Source organism: Plectropomus leopardus, chromosome 6 (genome assembly GCF_008729295.1).
Source record: "Plectropomus leopardus isolate mb chromosome 6, YSFRI_Pleo_2.0, whole genome shotgun sequence".
Taxonomy (NCBI): domain Eukaryota; kingdom Metazoa; phylum Chordata; class Actinopteri; order Perciformes; family Serranidae; genus Plectropomus; species Plectropomus leopardus.
This window is the reverse complement of record NC_056468.1, coordinates 9,045,449-9,062,057: the sequence shown is the minus strand read 5'-3', so window position 1 is coordinate 9,062,057 and position 16,609 is coordinate 9,045,449. Positions and strand designations below refer to the sequence as shown.

General features: G+C 39.2%; 1 protein-coding gene across 2 annotated transcripts in view; it reads right to left on the bottom strand.

Annotated features, from left to right (window-relative positions):
- galnt9 (polypeptide N-acetylgalactosaminyltransferase 9) overlaps nucleotides 1-16,609 on the bottom strand; it is a 108,391-nt gene that overhangs the window by 27,679 nt on the left and 64,103 nt on the right. For both annotated transcript variants that reach the window (XM_042487464.1, XM_042487465.1), the window contains exon 6: nucleotides 15,007-15,124. In XM_042487464.1, coding sequence (XP_042343398.1) covers nucleotides 15,007-15,124 — 118 coding nt within the window. The remainder of the gene's footprint in view (nucleotides 1-15,006; nucleotides 15,125-16,609) is intronic.

Here is a 16,609-nt window from a genome sequence, read left to right as displayed (position 1 = left end):
ATAAATAATGTGACTATAAATATAGAAATCTAAATATCTATTCCTTTTGATTTTGTGGATATTCAATAAGCTCAGTTAGCAGGCAAGTGACATTTCAAAAACTGCACGGATGATCCTCCCACAGTGTGAGTACTGCATTCAAAATTGATTGTGCACATGCATTAATCCAGCAGCTCTCAGTCCTTGTACTTGAGTACACGGACTGTTTTTTTGTCCCACTAAATAACATTCATCTAAAATCCCAGGTGTTAAGTCTGCTCCTGACTAGACGGCAAGGAAACCAGACGGGCTGTAATCCTGGAGAATTAAGGTTGAAAACCACTACATTATCAGTGCCAACCCTCCCCCAACAGAAACGGCTTGGAATTTATGATGTTTACATACTCTTGCGTCGTATGACTCAAATATGAGCATACAGTGTGTATTTTTTTCACTAAAACTCATCTAAAACTATGTCTGCATGTTCAAAAGATTAATGCGAAGCTGCAGTCAGTATGTTTTTTCTTGTTCATTAACATAGAAACAGGAGGTAAAAGAAAAAGGTATTGTTATTCAGTCAGCCAATATGCCTTCATCACATTTCTGGTCAGCACCTTTCCTACAATGCAAGATGAAAAACCTTTAGCAGGCATTAATCCAGTTTTTGGCCGCATTGGGGCAGTGGAACAAACTGTACACATAACACTGACATCTTACCATATTACAAAGTCATTGTGGTGAACGTGAGAAAACAGTTGCTTACACATACTCAGAGCCACATTAGCATTCATGTGAAGTAATGCATACAAGTCCAGTGTTCACTCTTCCTTCACAGTAGCTGTAGTTTGCTCTCCACCAACTCCTAAAGGAAATATGTATTTTTTTCTTAGCTGCTAAATGCTAGACTGTGTTCACCAGCCATTGTTCCGTTGATGAGATGCTCTAAAGGAAAAGACAGCCTAGTCAAATACAGTTTTCCTGGGTGGGCTTGTGTAGTCCCCTGCTGCTGCACCTCCTGTAACACTGTTCATGGAAGATTTAAAGGTGATGAAGCCAGACAGAGGAGGAGGAGGAGGAAGAGGAGCTAAATCATGCATAATCTTATAAACCAGGCAGGTTTTGTATTTTGGGAGGTTTTGCCAAGTGAGCAGGTTATATTTCTTGAGATAGGGTAATGATGTAAACTAAACAGCTTCTTGTCCAAAGTTTTAAGTTGTTTCAACAATGCAGTGCTTAACGTGTGTTCATGTTTCGACATTAAAACATTTGGTTAGGGTTTGGATAAAGAGCATTGTTGCTTGAAATATGTACTTTTGGTGGCACAATCGCCCCCTGAAATGCTGCTGACATTTTGCTAAAAAACAACCAGTCTTCTTTGTAGGTCTCAAACAGTCGTCTGCAGCTTGGCAGATGGGTGTGTCACGCAAATCCACCTACCCCTTCACCTCCCGATGACAAAGTCAACACATAAATATACATGTACTCTGAACTTCATTACTCTAGAAACAGTGATAGGATATGCATAAAATGTACAAATGTACTGTATCCATGGTTTGCACAAACGTACAACACCAGCATTTTTTTTTTTTTGGCAACTGGGTTGAGTTGCTAACATTGTCTGTCTGCTGTTTGGAGCTGGGCAGGTAGTACATAGGGTTTATTTGAGCAGTGAGACTAAACCAAAACACTTAAGTTGTGGCACGGTAATCCAAAACAATGAGCTAAAAGATGCTAAAATGCTCGTTAGACGTGAGGGGGACTACAGATTTGGGTGATAATAATAATAAAAATAATATTAATAAGAAACCCCTCTTGCATTACACATTTTATAAATCTTTACGCAGAAAATATTGAGTATAAGCTTTGGGTTTATAGGTGAAGTCATAAATAACAGTGCACTCCGTGCAGTGTTGGCACCAGGCTCAGTGTCAGTACACTAAACAAAAATCCTTCATCTTTTGTGATTAAAGTTGGTGAAATCATATGCAGAACTGTGTCACAGGACTACCTTCAAGTTCACATGGAAATTTTCACAATTAACTTGGAAGAAAGCCATCCACAGACTTGCTGTATCCACTTGAGATAATGAGTTGTGTGCGCTCGGCTGCATCTGGGGAATTTTACACGTCCCTGTTTTTAATTGAAATGCTCTCCACTCTGCAATCTCTATACCCAAGGGATGTCTTTTTGCAGGATAATATCCCAAAAAGTCTCACTCGTTTCAAAGCAATGCCAGGAAAAGCTTATTAAGGGTGCAAGCCAACCAGACGGCATGTTTATATCTTCTCTCATCCTTTTTGTAAGGTTATGGGGAGAAAGACATTAAGACATTACAACAAATATCATATAAAATGTGATATAAAGGGATTTTATGGGGTATGGTGGACAAAATCGCTGTTCCCTGTGATGTGTTGAACCATTCTGTGTTGGCAAAACTGCTATTGGACACAGAGAAGGCAGAATATATTATAATAGCTATGGATATAACCCTTTCATATTTTGGAATCAGCTCTGATGTTACCTACTATGTAATATTTATTCACACTAACAATAATTTCCAGTTCTCAAAGCTGTAAATGTTCCATGGTAACAAGTCATTATTCACATCTGTTGTGTGAGTGAGAAGAGTATCAGTGGGGAAATACAGAGGTAAAATTACAACATGAAAGATGACAAATAGCCTGGTTTATTTACTGTAATATATCCATTTGTTTTTTTTTTTTCTCAAGAATTATAACTTTACAAGGATCTCAAGCACATTTCACACTGGCAGTTAAAGAGTTAAATATGCAACTGGTAATTTATGACTTATCGATCTCGATCAGCAAAGGAGGAAATGTAACATTAACAGGTCCCTGGCACAGCTTATGGTGGCCTTTAATTACCATAAATAATAAATTCACATTTTTACAAAAGCACAAACAAGCTAGCTAATTAGGCCAGAGCCCCAACAACAGAACATCTAGTTAAGAATTCAACGATGTTCAAAGTAGTAGTGTGTAGTAATGTGTTTTTCTTTGAGCCGTGTGTGTTGGAGGAGGGTGGAAAATGGCTAATGAAAGGCTGAAATCTGAGCGCCTGGCAAAGTACACCCTGAGTCACTGAGCCATTGTGTGTTCGGTGACATGGAGCCTGATCCTAAAGTCTTAGTTAAAGCACTTGACATTTGATTGATGTGTTGCTGCTTGAATGAGCATTCAGTGGCCTTCAACCTGGTTCATTTTTGGACTGTAGGTTTTAAAATGGAGACTGGTAAATTAAATGTTTGACATTTTGGGGAATGGGCGTATTTATTTTCTTGTCGAGACAACAAGCTCTGACTCCCAACTTATCATATACATCAGATTGAAGCGTGGCCCCATGCTTGGTGCTCTGGTACCCCTCAGGAATGGCATGTCTTTTCAAAATAAACTTCTGTGTTTAAAGGGAATATATGTTTGGTCACCAAAAGGTTTAGGCAAAAAAAAAAAAACACTTGGTTAGGGTTAGAAAAAAGATCATGTTTTGGGTTAAATTGACCAAATTTGTTACATAAACTAAGCAAGTTAATGATGTTACGTGGCGTTAATTACGTATTAAATGTTTTTTTTTTTTGTTGTTGTTTTGAAAAAACGTTCCACACAGGACACAGACACCAGACTCCTGGCTGGAAGTCCTGTGTATGTCTGACCCATGCACCACCCTTCGCTCACAACATGTCTTTCTTCTGCATACTATGGCATTGTCGCACATGGATTTACATTTAAATTATTTGAAAGCCCAAAACATCTTATACAGACACTAAAAAAGGCCTGTGTTGGCATCAGACACTGCTGGGGACTGAAGGTCAGCAGCTGGTTAGCTTAGCTTAGCATCAAGACCGGAGACAAAGGGAAACAGCTAGCCCAGCTTTGTCCAAAAACAACAAAATCTGCCTCCCAGCACCTCTAAAGGTCATTATTATTAGTCACTAAATCTAAGCTATGTTAGGCTAAGCTAGCTGAAAGCTTAACATTTTGCATACAGAAGATGTGGTATTGAATTGCAACAAATATGAGTATTTCTCAAAATGTTAAAACTATTCTTTTGAAGTTTTGTGACCCATGCCAGAGTAAACTGAGACATTTTCCCTTTGTGTTTACAACACCTGTTGAATTTACGTATGTGTGCGTTTTCCCCAGTTATCTCACACTGGACAGAAACACGACCATGCTAGCCTCCCGCATTTCCTTCTCAAGTCTTGTGTAATGATGAGTGATGTTTCAATGTGTTGGGAGCTGAAGGCTCCCTCCTCCATTGAGAAGCTGTATATGCCACTCCCCATGGCCCATCACTTCATTTCATGCCTTCTTTTCCCGCCTCTCCTCCTCACACATCCATAAAATGGAGGATGTTGATGGAGAGACTGATAGATACGGAGGCCCCTTTTAACTTCGCCTGTCAAACGGTAATTCCATCCAGTGGCTGCCCTTCGTCTTTGATATGCCTGCTGATTTGCTGGTGCAGCCAAATCAGTGCGTGCCAGCGTTCCTCAAATACTTCAGCATGTCAGATCATTTCAGGTTTATAGTCTGATTTTAAGACATCTAACAGAAACAATTACGTGAATGGGTTAACTAATGCGCAGATAATGAATGAGATGAGTCAACCTGCGCTCATTAAGTGTTACTATGTTTCCTGGTGATGATACTGTCCACAGAGAGAGCTTTTGATGCTTCTCTATATAATTCAATTGTATCGAATAGCAGAAGAATGTGAAATGCACAATTCATCTGAAATGATCTTAATTACCATGTCAAAATGTGCACAAATTAATGTGGGAGTATCTGCAGTCATTCTTGGAAGAGGTTTTTAATGAAGTTTATGATTCACATGGATAATAAGCAAGCTGACAACGTCTGTCTAATTACTTATTCCTTTGGCCCTGAACACCAACTCAGCACGTCTCTGATGTACGCTGATGCTCAGTAACCCATGACACGTTTCCAAAGCCATTTCAGGCATAGGAGTATGCTACATGTCACTGTTAAACACACGGTAAACTAAAAGCGTACTTTCGAAAGACACAATCTGTTCAGGCATAAATTAGGATATAGCATGGATCAGTGGGACCTGAAGGAAAAGCGAGACAGTCTTGAATTATCTATGCATGGAACGCACAGACACATAAATGCAAATCATGAACATGTTTTATAATGTGGGCTGATTGAATGCAAACCCAACGGTAAATTTAACAGCAGCACAAAGCATATGCAGAGCTGCTCCACTTGGCCATATGTCAGCAGTAAGTCCTTCAATAGCTGCAGTAATTCCTCTGAAACAATACCTCACCTGAGGCTTGTATTCACAACTTAAACAGCTGAATCTATTCTCAATTGTCTCCTCTCCCTGAGACGGATGCAGACTGGAACATACATTAATGAACTATGGAGTAAGTAAACCTGAGTCCATTAAGCCCCAATGGATTGATTCAACCGCTAAATAATGCAAGCATTGAAAAAGACAAACGCCCAATCAATATCCAATGCTATGGTTACCTTAACGTGGGCTGTATTGATGCAGAGCAGATGGTTCCTCCCATGTCGTAGCTCTACTGTGTTGTGGGATAATGAATTGGTCAAGTAACAGGGATGGGATGAGCAAACAGAGCAGGGTTGTAGTTGAGGCTACCTACTGCAAGTCGAAGAAAAAGTACAATTTAGATAATTATAAGAAGGACACAAAATAAGCTCTAAACCCGGTCAAACATGTCTTGAAACGACACTTTAATATGAAACCAGATTCAAGTACCACATTCCTGTACCACCTAATTCTTAATGTAGCTATTTATGCAGAGGTCAATAAAAGGACACTCTACTGCGCTGTGTGTAACGACCACATTGTTGGTATATGGTGTTTTGTCCAGAGGCTCCTACAGCATTCCTCATTATGGCATGTATTCAATAATTTGCTGCATTTGTGTCCTCCTTCTGATGAAGTGTAATAGCAGGAATCCTCGGAGGCCTAAGATTTGTTCTCATCTTTGGAATGACTCAGATTGTTGGAAAGGGCTCACATATGGTCTGCGCCCACTGTCATTTGCTGCTTGATGGACGTGAGCACGCCAGTAATTTTGAAGCTGCCAGAATGGCTGGTGTCCACAGATGGCCGGGGCTTAATGCCGCCTCATAATGACATTCATGCCCTTTTCAAGGTGACTTCTTTGGCTGTGGACGGCTGCAGTCTGTACGAGTCGGAGGCAAGCATTACAGAGGTTTGGTCTACTATTCTAATAGAGTGTATGTCAGAAATGTTCATGAAGGAATCTGTACAATCTAAATGTCATGCACAAGACAACCAACCAAAGCACACACACACACACAGATTAACACACACCAACACAAGAGAGTTCTTGGAGCGGTATGTTATGAATGGGCAGAGAGAGCACACACCACTCTGCTGTTCCCAAAAGGAACCGAGCTTATCAGGAAGTAACTTGCTCTGGGCTTATCGAAGCAGCCCCTGATAACTCATTGTAGCCCGCAGATGACATTAACATTTATTCTGTTAGTCCTGGTACAGGATCAGTGTCAGGCCCTGCCTTGCTGTCATGTTGTTGTATTCTTTCAGAAAGTTGACAGCAAAACGCAACAATAACACACCCACCTGTCAGGCTTACTTGCTAAATCTTATGGTCCTGTGCTTGTGATTTATGGGCTAGGCAGACTGAAAGAAGATGATTTCGCCCAAGAAATGTAGCAAGATCAACAGCAGTACAGTAAATCCCTAGTTTTAGGACATAGGCCCACATGAGTGAATGTAGGCAAGTGACCGTCACCTACCGAGGTGATATTGCAGCATGTGGGCAGTGCCGGATGTGGTACAAACAAAGATGTAGCAGCCCAGCTAATGTCAGCTAGTTTGCAAATAAACACAGTGAAATATGACATTATTGGTACATTTGGCATTTTCTTACATTTCATGCCTGTCCCCTTACTCACAGCTAATCAGGCAGCATCTCCAGTGTGGGGCATTTTGTATTTTTCATGGCCAGTATCATACAATATTGGCTCGTTAGACACAAAAACAATCCAACCATATTTATTTGGCATTGGTCAAGTCTGTAACTTTGTGGGTCAAAATCCATCAGAATCGAACTCTATGCAAAGATGCAAATTTGTTCCACCACCTGAAGCAATTGTTTTATTTGCCCCTTGATTTAAACAGAATGGAAGCGAATAGGAGGCAAATATTTGCAATGTTTAATTCTTTTGTTTTTAGATTATTTTTTTTAGATTTATCTTTTGCTTTTATTTGATAGGACATATATAGCTTGAAAGGGGAAGAGAGAGGGGATGACATGCCGCAAAGGGGTTGGAATCAAAAAAGGTTGGAATTGAATGTGCAGAATGTGTATTTGATGGTGTTAGGATTCATGAGTTCTTACGTTTGACACAAGGGGTTAAAAAGTGTCCCACCTTAGACACATAAAGCTTAGGTGGATTATATGTTTTAAACTTATTGTTCTTTTATCATATTCCCCACAGCCACTGTGTTTACAGTCTTTTATTTACTTTAGGATACAAGAGACGGTGGGAAGGTCTGCTTTGTTATAGTAAACAGTAAAGAGCACAGTTCCTCCACAGGGGCGGCATAAGAAGTATTAATTCAACTTACGATAACCACAGTCACTGTTCTCCTCATCCCCTGCTCAACTTTAATCCATATATTACACCAAAAAATAACATAAACATTCTATGAAAGTCACTCAAACGGGAACGGGAAAAATGAACGGGATGGAAAAAAGAATTAAAAATTGAGATTCAACTGCAAAATCATATTAATACCTGTATAGCAGTATCAATGGGAAATGTTCAAGTAAATTGTGGAATCTTCTGTATATCCTATATATCCTACATGCTGTCATTACACATTTGACAAAGCAACACATCTGGAGTGTGTCAACTTCTTGTAAATCCATTTGTATCTACAATTCCAGGTGGCATGTGAGGTTAGTCAACTGCAGTAAAGTGTCCAAGTTTCATTTGTGACAGTGGGCCAGATGTTCTCGGAATAAAGTAAGAGCAACATCTGACTGCTACCTACTGCTTTGAAGCAGCACCTGTTACTGTGCCACCTGAAATAATGCTTACTGGCTCATCTTCACAGTTTGTCTAGTTATCTTTTTTTTTTTCATTTAGCAAAGTTAGTATCTGGAAAAATAGACCTACTGTGACATAAAAGTTGTGGGTGGCATAAGATGCAGCATACAGTAAGACTGGCTGTCGGGTTTATTGTCTGGTTGACTGGTTATTGATGCATCTAGTCGACTGATAATCCATCTTTTCAGTAAAGGATGATACAGATAAACAATAATCTACAACATTTGACCATCAATACATGTTTTTTGGTATTTACTGGTATTACAATACAGATTTGGAATGCTTTTAGTTTTCCAATTGCATGGCCCATGGGTTTTCTCTGTGTTGGTTAAGCCTTGGTATCATGCACATTACAGCTGGCAATACACTGATATTTTGACATGAGAATAGATATCTTAGATTGAATAGATTTGAATATAGTTATATCCTATTGTTGTGTTTTCCTGGTTTTAAAGGCAGAATTACAGTAAAGTGGAATAATTTTCTGAACTTACTACACTGGATGTGCTATTATTTACCTTTACCCACTTAGTAACTACATCCACAACTGATACTACAACTGAAATATTTTGTGAAAGTTCCAGTAGTCACATTCCTCATTCCTCCCCCACCAACTTCCATTAAAGCCTTCATTCATTCATTCTCACTGTCTGTGTGTTTGCTCCTAGGTCCGTCCACCTCCACCGGTTGTCAGACCGTAACACAGGAAGCATATAACGTTGCCATGGAGCCAGATAGCTACCTTTGGAATAGATCTTGAGCCCCATATCATTAGCCTATATTAGTTTACATTTTGGCACACTGACACTGTTAAAAGTACACTTAATTAGCTATTTAGTAATTCCTGTTTGCAATATATCCACGATTGTACAGACAGCTATCACCGGACTACTGTCATACTGAAAAAAAAAAATTTAAACATGATGATTCTCAGGTCAGTCCTGGAGTTATGAGTTATTTTTTTCTATGATTTTAAAGCTGTTGGATGGATGCTTATTTAATGGATATCTGAGATAAGGACATCCCAGAAAGTCAATTTTTTTTTAAATTTAATTGAGGTATGTTAAAAAAAAGAGAGCGAACCACTGATGTTGCAAATTGCAGCATTTGGGCACTGAGGTTTTAAAGTACCATAACAGGCTCCATGACCTGTATATCACAGTCACTGCTGCAGATCTAACTGCTGACCATGTTAACTCTCCTCAAAACAGTGGCGAAACAGCAAAGTTCAGAGCCCCTCCTTTTCACCTCACACAGTATCTCCTGTGCCTCCTGAGACAGGCGTCTCTCACACTTTGAAAACCCCTGCTTAATAGACACTGTACTGTTGAAACTAATTTAAAAATAATATGTACAGCGATAAATTTCCTGTTAAATATTTAATTCACAAAACTGATGAAAAAACTAATCTGAACTCAAAATAATAAATGTAGTGAACTGTTGTACTGTAACATGTCATCACACTTTAATAACTCTGCTTGGGATGCGGAGGGGACCAAGCGAAGTGTAATTATGTCCCACTCCTGTCTAGCTGCTGGTAGTGCTAGACTTTAATTAGCTCCATTCTCCTCACTACAGAGAGATTATGACCAGATGCCTCCAGGCCCCAGCCCAGGTGGTTATGGAGACGAGACTTCAAAGAAAAAAAAAAAAAAAAAAAAACTAGAATAATTTTTTGGTTCATTACTTCTGAAAGGAGTTCCTGGAGAGTTTAATAAATGTCATTGAGACAAGCACGCCACCCCATGAGATCACACTTGAGTTTCTTGGATTTGGAAGTGACTGATTGTTATGAATATGAGACAGATTTCATGAAGCAGTTTGGATGGTTTCCTGATGGCAAAGTGAGCAAATGGGCATATTGTGTGGGGTAAACCCATCTAGTCTCAGATTGGCCTTTTTTGGCAGTAAAGAGGCTGTTGGCTGAAAATAAATTAACCAAATTAACACACGGCACAGTGTTAGGATGAAACAGACCAGCGAAAACGCAACTGAAAAATCTCCTGTGTAGGCGAAACTTAACTGTTTTATTTGATTGAAATACTTCTAATCTAGCACAATAACTTATTTCTGCTGCTGATTCTACACATAAATAGATTGTTAGACTTTTCTTTCCCCACTAGAGAAAAAATACAAATGTAAAATTAAAACAATTATAATACTGAGGAAAGTGAAAGTACATCCCATTATCTATTATTATTACCTATTATGGAGTAATGGCATGCCCTGTACTATTCAGTGTTTAACCATTGTACTTAATAAAAATAAAATAAAATAATTTTAAAATTCAGTTTGGGGACCCATAGCTATAATGATACACCATAAAACTGCAGAGTTTCTAGGAGGAAAAGATATTTTCGGCGACTGGATTTGGCAAAACCTTGATTTATCTACTGGCTATTTTGGTAATGAAGAGGAGGTTCCTCTGTACAAATCCAATGTTCATTGTTGTTTTGACACTGATTACACTAATGGAGGAGCAGACATGAGAAGCCTTAAAGTTGGGGATCACGGCCATTCAGATGTATTCACAATATTTCAACATACAACAAGGACATTGGCCTGGTTGTATTTAGAAGTTAGTTAGTCTGCTGTTTCAGCAATTACCAACTCTGGATAGATGTAAAAACCTGCTGATCTGCAATGTTTATCCCCAGCTGCTCTTGATTATTTTTCTGAGACAGCTACAGTACATTATGTTTCAACAAGTGAACAAACATCAGTTACAGTTCGATTTTATAAGTAATGGATTACTTATTTGAAAACATACTATTCTACTGGTCATTTAGTCCGGACTGAAAATCCTCACCTCACTAAGTTTGTGACTTGCCACCTGTTGGTTTGTTTATACAGAAGTTAGCCCGCTACAATGGTTGCAATGGCAACCTTACACATAAAAACTAGCTGCTGCTCTGACTTTGCTGGTACGTTGATCTGAAATTGAATATCCATTCTACTCTCATTCTATTTCTATGCATTCATCACTGTCTCCTAAACCTGCCTCTGAGCCCTGTAATTATGCTTTAGTTTCTTTGAACAATCCACATCTTCATTTAAATTTGCAACAATGATTTTGAGGATTTATTGTTCACTTTGAACGTGATGCGTACTGCTGTTTCCCATAAGAATTTTATAATGGTCTGAATGCTGCTCAAGAGGCAGGGGAAATCGATGGAAAACAAGGACATCAGACAGGCTGATAGTATAAACAAAGGCATCTGGCAACTTCTACACAAATATAATGTTATTACTTAGTGCATTTCACTGTGTCAAACCCAAGCAGATTATGTTTACTCACCAATTCACAAATTCAAATTTAACACTCATTCATTCTTTTTTCTTAATCAATATGAGCTGTTAACTCTATGTAAGAGGTTTTAGTGAAACTAGCGCAAGGGATGACCCTTGATAGATTTGATGTAGTATTATATTTGCGGACAGATATACCACAGTATAATGTCTGTGCCCACAGGAACTTTGAAATGAAAGGCAATGTCCCGTTCTCCTGAGATGCTATATCAGCAAAGCAGGAGGGCTGGGAGACACATTACAAGATAAACTCATATTGACACTTCTGGCAGAATTCATCATTTCTGTCCCTGACCATTTTTCTCTGTTTGCAAAAGGAGCTTGGTGGCAAGCAGGATGTCCGTGTTCAGACATTTACAATTATTTAAAAAGTGAAGAAATAAAACACCTGTGTTGCTAAAAGAAAAAAAAATGTTATGAGGTTAAGCAGCATCAGTGCTAGCCAAAAGTATTCTGCAAAACACAACACAAAAACACAACTTGGCAGACAAAGAAAATTATAAATAACAATAAAATCAATAAAATTAATGCTATGTGCAAATTTACAAATGTCCTCTTCTTCTGTTTTTTCCCAGCTCCCTTCACCATCAAGCATGTTATGATGAAGATCACCTACTGGTGCATATTTTAAGGTGAACTGCATTGCCAGGTCTAGAGGTGGTACCCCCTACCACAGACTGAATTTTAGCATTAGATCTTTGGATCATGTTTCTCCTCTGTTCAATTTTGTTTTAAATTTAAATGCATAAAAATTCGCCTATAAGAAGATCTGCCACTGAGCAGCATCAGAAGCTAATCCAGTCATGTAAGAAGCTTAGGCTGTATAATAAGATGGAGGACATGACACCCCCCCAAAATGTGATGCCAAAACATCTCAATCGCCCCCTGGTGGCTGGCTTCACTAAAGGTCATAAACCCTGCCCCTTCCAAAACTAAAAACTCAAAGTAAACATCAAATAAAACATATCCCAAAGTTTGTTTCTGTCTGTAGTTCTGCTACTGCATGTTCAAGTGTACATTTATCTGATAAGATTAGTTTTAATTAGTTATTTGATGCTATAAAAATAGGATATAACATCATGATTGGCAGCTGTGAGTGCCAATTGGCATGCTTGTGATCATTTGGGCTGCTCATGATTGGCCGGACAGGTGTATGGGCGGAAGCTCTACTGCGAAGACTCCGAATGATGTCACCAGTGAAAGAGCAGCCATATCTGATATATTCTGGCTTCATTTTTGTACTGTGGAAGTAAGTGGAGACCAAAGACTGTATAAATAATGGACTTAGCTATCTTGACATCAGCGCTATTTTTTTGGTACCAGGCTCTAAACATGTTCATTTCTGCTCATTTCTTCTCTCTAACTGGGCATTTTATGGCTTTATTTTTCAGTTTATCCATTTTCATATACGATCTATCGTACGTTGCATTTGGTGTATCTATCCTTCACTACATCGTGCTAGGAGCATCTGTTACATTTTCCTTTTCCTTGTCTCTGTAATTTTATCCTCTCTCTGTTCATCTGATTTCTTTTATAGATCCATACCTTATAAATTATTTCACACCTGAACAAACAGAAAATGTCAGTGAGATCTATGATTTATTTTCCCTTTTCTTTTGGTTTTTCATCTATTCTCTTCCTCTCAGAAACAACACCACACGCAGTGCTATGTACGGTATAATCAGCTCTGGCACATCCTAGCCTCCATTCTGCTTAAAAAGAGGCCACTTCTTTGGATCCTGGAAGCCTTTTTATTATTTCTTTTTATCCAGAGTGAGCTACAGAAGCCGGAACTCACAGTAAATTATAAATACCCTGTAACCTTTCTGTGTGAACCCTGCCTTTCATCAACCCCCTGTAGTCAGATGGTACTGGGCAGGCTCAGCTATTGTGAGCTGCCCAAGCTAATTGTTAAACATGTTCTTGTCAATCAAGCCTATCCGAAATGGCAACTCCTCAGCCGCCACTACAATGAGCTGCCTGAGCCGCCGGTAGCCTTAGAGGAGTAATTGCCGTCCACTCGCCAGAAGTCCATCTCCATTCCATTAGCGGCTGTACAATATGAATGGCTGAAGCTGGTTGTTGACTGCAGACCTATTCAAGCTTGTACATGTGCTGAATAGCCCCTTTTTCTGTGGCATGTGTTTCATTTCCACACGAACAGGCCAAACAGGAGGGGAGGTAATTGCATTGGTGATGGCATTGTGTTTGCAGACAGAGCGGCATATTCTCTTCACTTCATGAATCAAAAAGCCACAGTAAATATTCATAGTGAAAACAGACAGTCAATGAGGGGCCTGTGTGTGTGTGTGTGTGTGTGTGTGTGTGTGTGTGTGTGTGTGTGTGACGGCCAAAAGAAGCTCCCTGCTATACTATATCACACAGTTCAATAGAGTTGTTCTAACTTTATTTAGCTGCTGTAGCTGAATTGATCTCCCCCCACGAACTCCGTCTAACTCAGTTGCATGGTTTGTTAGGTGCATATAAGCAGCTCTATTGAATGAGAGAACACCGTGTAACCTTGGGGAACGCTGTTGGCAGTTGACACATAATACATAATGCTGAGTTATCACTTCATAATGGCAAAAGAACTATGAGATAAAGACACAAGAAGCTAGATGTCATTACTGTGGACGGCAAAAAAAAAAAGTTATTGATTTCGGGGGAAAAAAAGCCACTCTGTGGAATAATGAGAGGTTCTGAAATGGCCACCAACAACTGCGAACGTCTCTGACTTCAACAAAGCGCGGCAGCAATCTGTAAACCAAGATCCATTCTCTGTCCCCTGTTCAAGTGCTTTTTCAAAGGCGGCCGACACTTCAGAGGTGTCGTTGAAGCCATATTGAGATTCTGAAATGGATGTGGGGATGACGTTAAATGAAGGAGTGGGATCTTTCAAGCATATCTCATTCCAATAAGCCGAAGGAGTGCGTTTAGATTCTGAATGGTTCCACTCGGCTGGAGAGAAACATTTTCTGAATTTAAACGCTAACCAATTCTTCAGCAAGCCCTTCGCTCACATGAAGCGTTAAATTCAACTCAAAGCAGCAGCAAAAGAGATTTACATTTTCCGTATACAGGCTTTAGAGCCTTTGGCTTGGTTGAAGATTTGCATTAAGGGGATTTTTTTTTTCTCTCTCCTCCACTCCCATCTAAGAAACTTTGCAAAGTTTAATCATGGCTTCTGTTGACGCCCCTGGGTTTTGTATCTTAAGCTGTTTCCCCCCTGGCTGGGAAAACATAAGAAAACTTCATCATAAGCTGTTCCAAAGTCTGAATATAGATTTCACAAATCATTCCGACCGGGGCTTTACATCTAAAAATTACCCCCTCAAATATTGGATTTGTAATTATGGCTCTTTGTGTGGCCTTCCTGGTGTACGGCTGCACACACAACGGCCTCCGGCTTTGAAGGAATGCCTCATTAAAAAACAACTTTTCTTGCAGCAATTCTCTAAGCAATCTCATCTTCTGCTTAACACAGTGACTTTTAATTCGGTTTAAAAGAGGAAAAAAAGGAAATTATTTATCAAAGTCTCCTTCCAATTTGAATGCATTTTAAGAGCAACATGGTTGATGATTTGTGGTCCCTCCTTACCCGCATGCCGAGCTCGATGTTCTCGCCTCCGTAGACCTCCATGCCAGGATCCAGCAGACCAATCTCGCCAAAGTATTCCCGATCAACCACAAAGGAGCAGCCGATCATAGCTGGAGTTCTGGATGAGCAGAGAGAGACAGCATCTTTTGAATATTATTATCCAGCCGCTGAACTTTTATACACCCACAGAGAATGCTAAAATATTCAATGCAATCAAGGCAGAAGGCATCTCAGGTTTTCAAAGTTCTGTTATGTCTTTTTTTAGAGGCTCTTGACACTCTGTCAGGGTGACAGAAAGGAAATAACGGGGATAATGAAAACAATTTTATTTTTTATCTGCCAAGTTCAGCCTGGTTTAGTTTCACTGTGACCGAGGCAGACATGTCTTTCATCCAGGAGCACAATTTATTGAGAGGACTTCTAAGATTTGTGTTTATCAAGTATGGCTGTGCAATATATTGTTTTCGATTTTTTTATCATCTGGATGTCAACTTAAACAATAAATGCACTGAGAAAGACTGTCATGTTGTTTTAGACTCACATAGATGACAGAGCGTATTGATACAATAAAAATACAATTTAAAATGGAACTATGATTCTTTTTTTTTTATTGGTGCTTTGCGTGATTAGTTTATTTTTTACATTTGTTCAATAAAATAATGTTTGAATATTGTATTTTAGCAGTATACTGGAGGCAGCAGAGAGACAGAACTGAGTACACTTTAAAGGTATGCAAGAATTGTCAGTAACTGTTTGCACCAGTGAAAGTCAAAGTGAAAGCCAAGCCCAGCTTTGTCCTCTTGGTGTTTTGCCTCGTTTTACATTAATACTGTTGCGAAACTTTTATTCCAATTTTGTAGCTAACGCTGGGTTTACACTGGACGAAGAATGCCCGTGAAGTGTATTGATTTTCGCGCTGATTGGTTATCTTTTACTTACCGCTTCGATTTTAAGAATCTAATGAAAACATTCAAAGCATTACATGGTCTTCAACCAAACTACATTAAGGATTTACTGACGCCCTATGTACCTTGGCGTTGCCTCAGATCAGTGGATGCAGCTCTGCTTGTTGTTCCCTGTTCTCTGCTTGTGACAAAAGGGGACCGCACTTTTGCTGTCACAGTCCCCAAACTGTGGAACACTTAGCCTACTGAGATCAGACTTGCTACATCATTAGCATCTTTTAAACCCCTTTCTCAGATGTTTTTTTAGAGGAAAGCATTTTTGAATATTTAATATGTGACCGTAGCTATGCTTTATTATCCCTCGGCGGCCATTGTATGCTCCTTTTATACATTTTTTCCAATATTAATTTTATGATCACTGTGTTGTTTGCACTTTATTTTACTGTTGTTTTATTGCTGCCTTGTTTTTTAATCTGTTGCTTCTCTGAAAAGCACTTTGCAGCCTTGTTAAGAAAAGTGCTATAGAAATAGATTTTATTATTATATTATTATTTATTTTGCTCACCTGACAATATGTCCTGTCCAATATTCCCTCTGTTTTTAGCTAAAGTTTGGTGTCCATCAACTAATAGAGCCTGTGAGCTAGTTCAGGCAGTCAGCTCGAGGTGCACTGATTCATACACACGTCACACCTCACT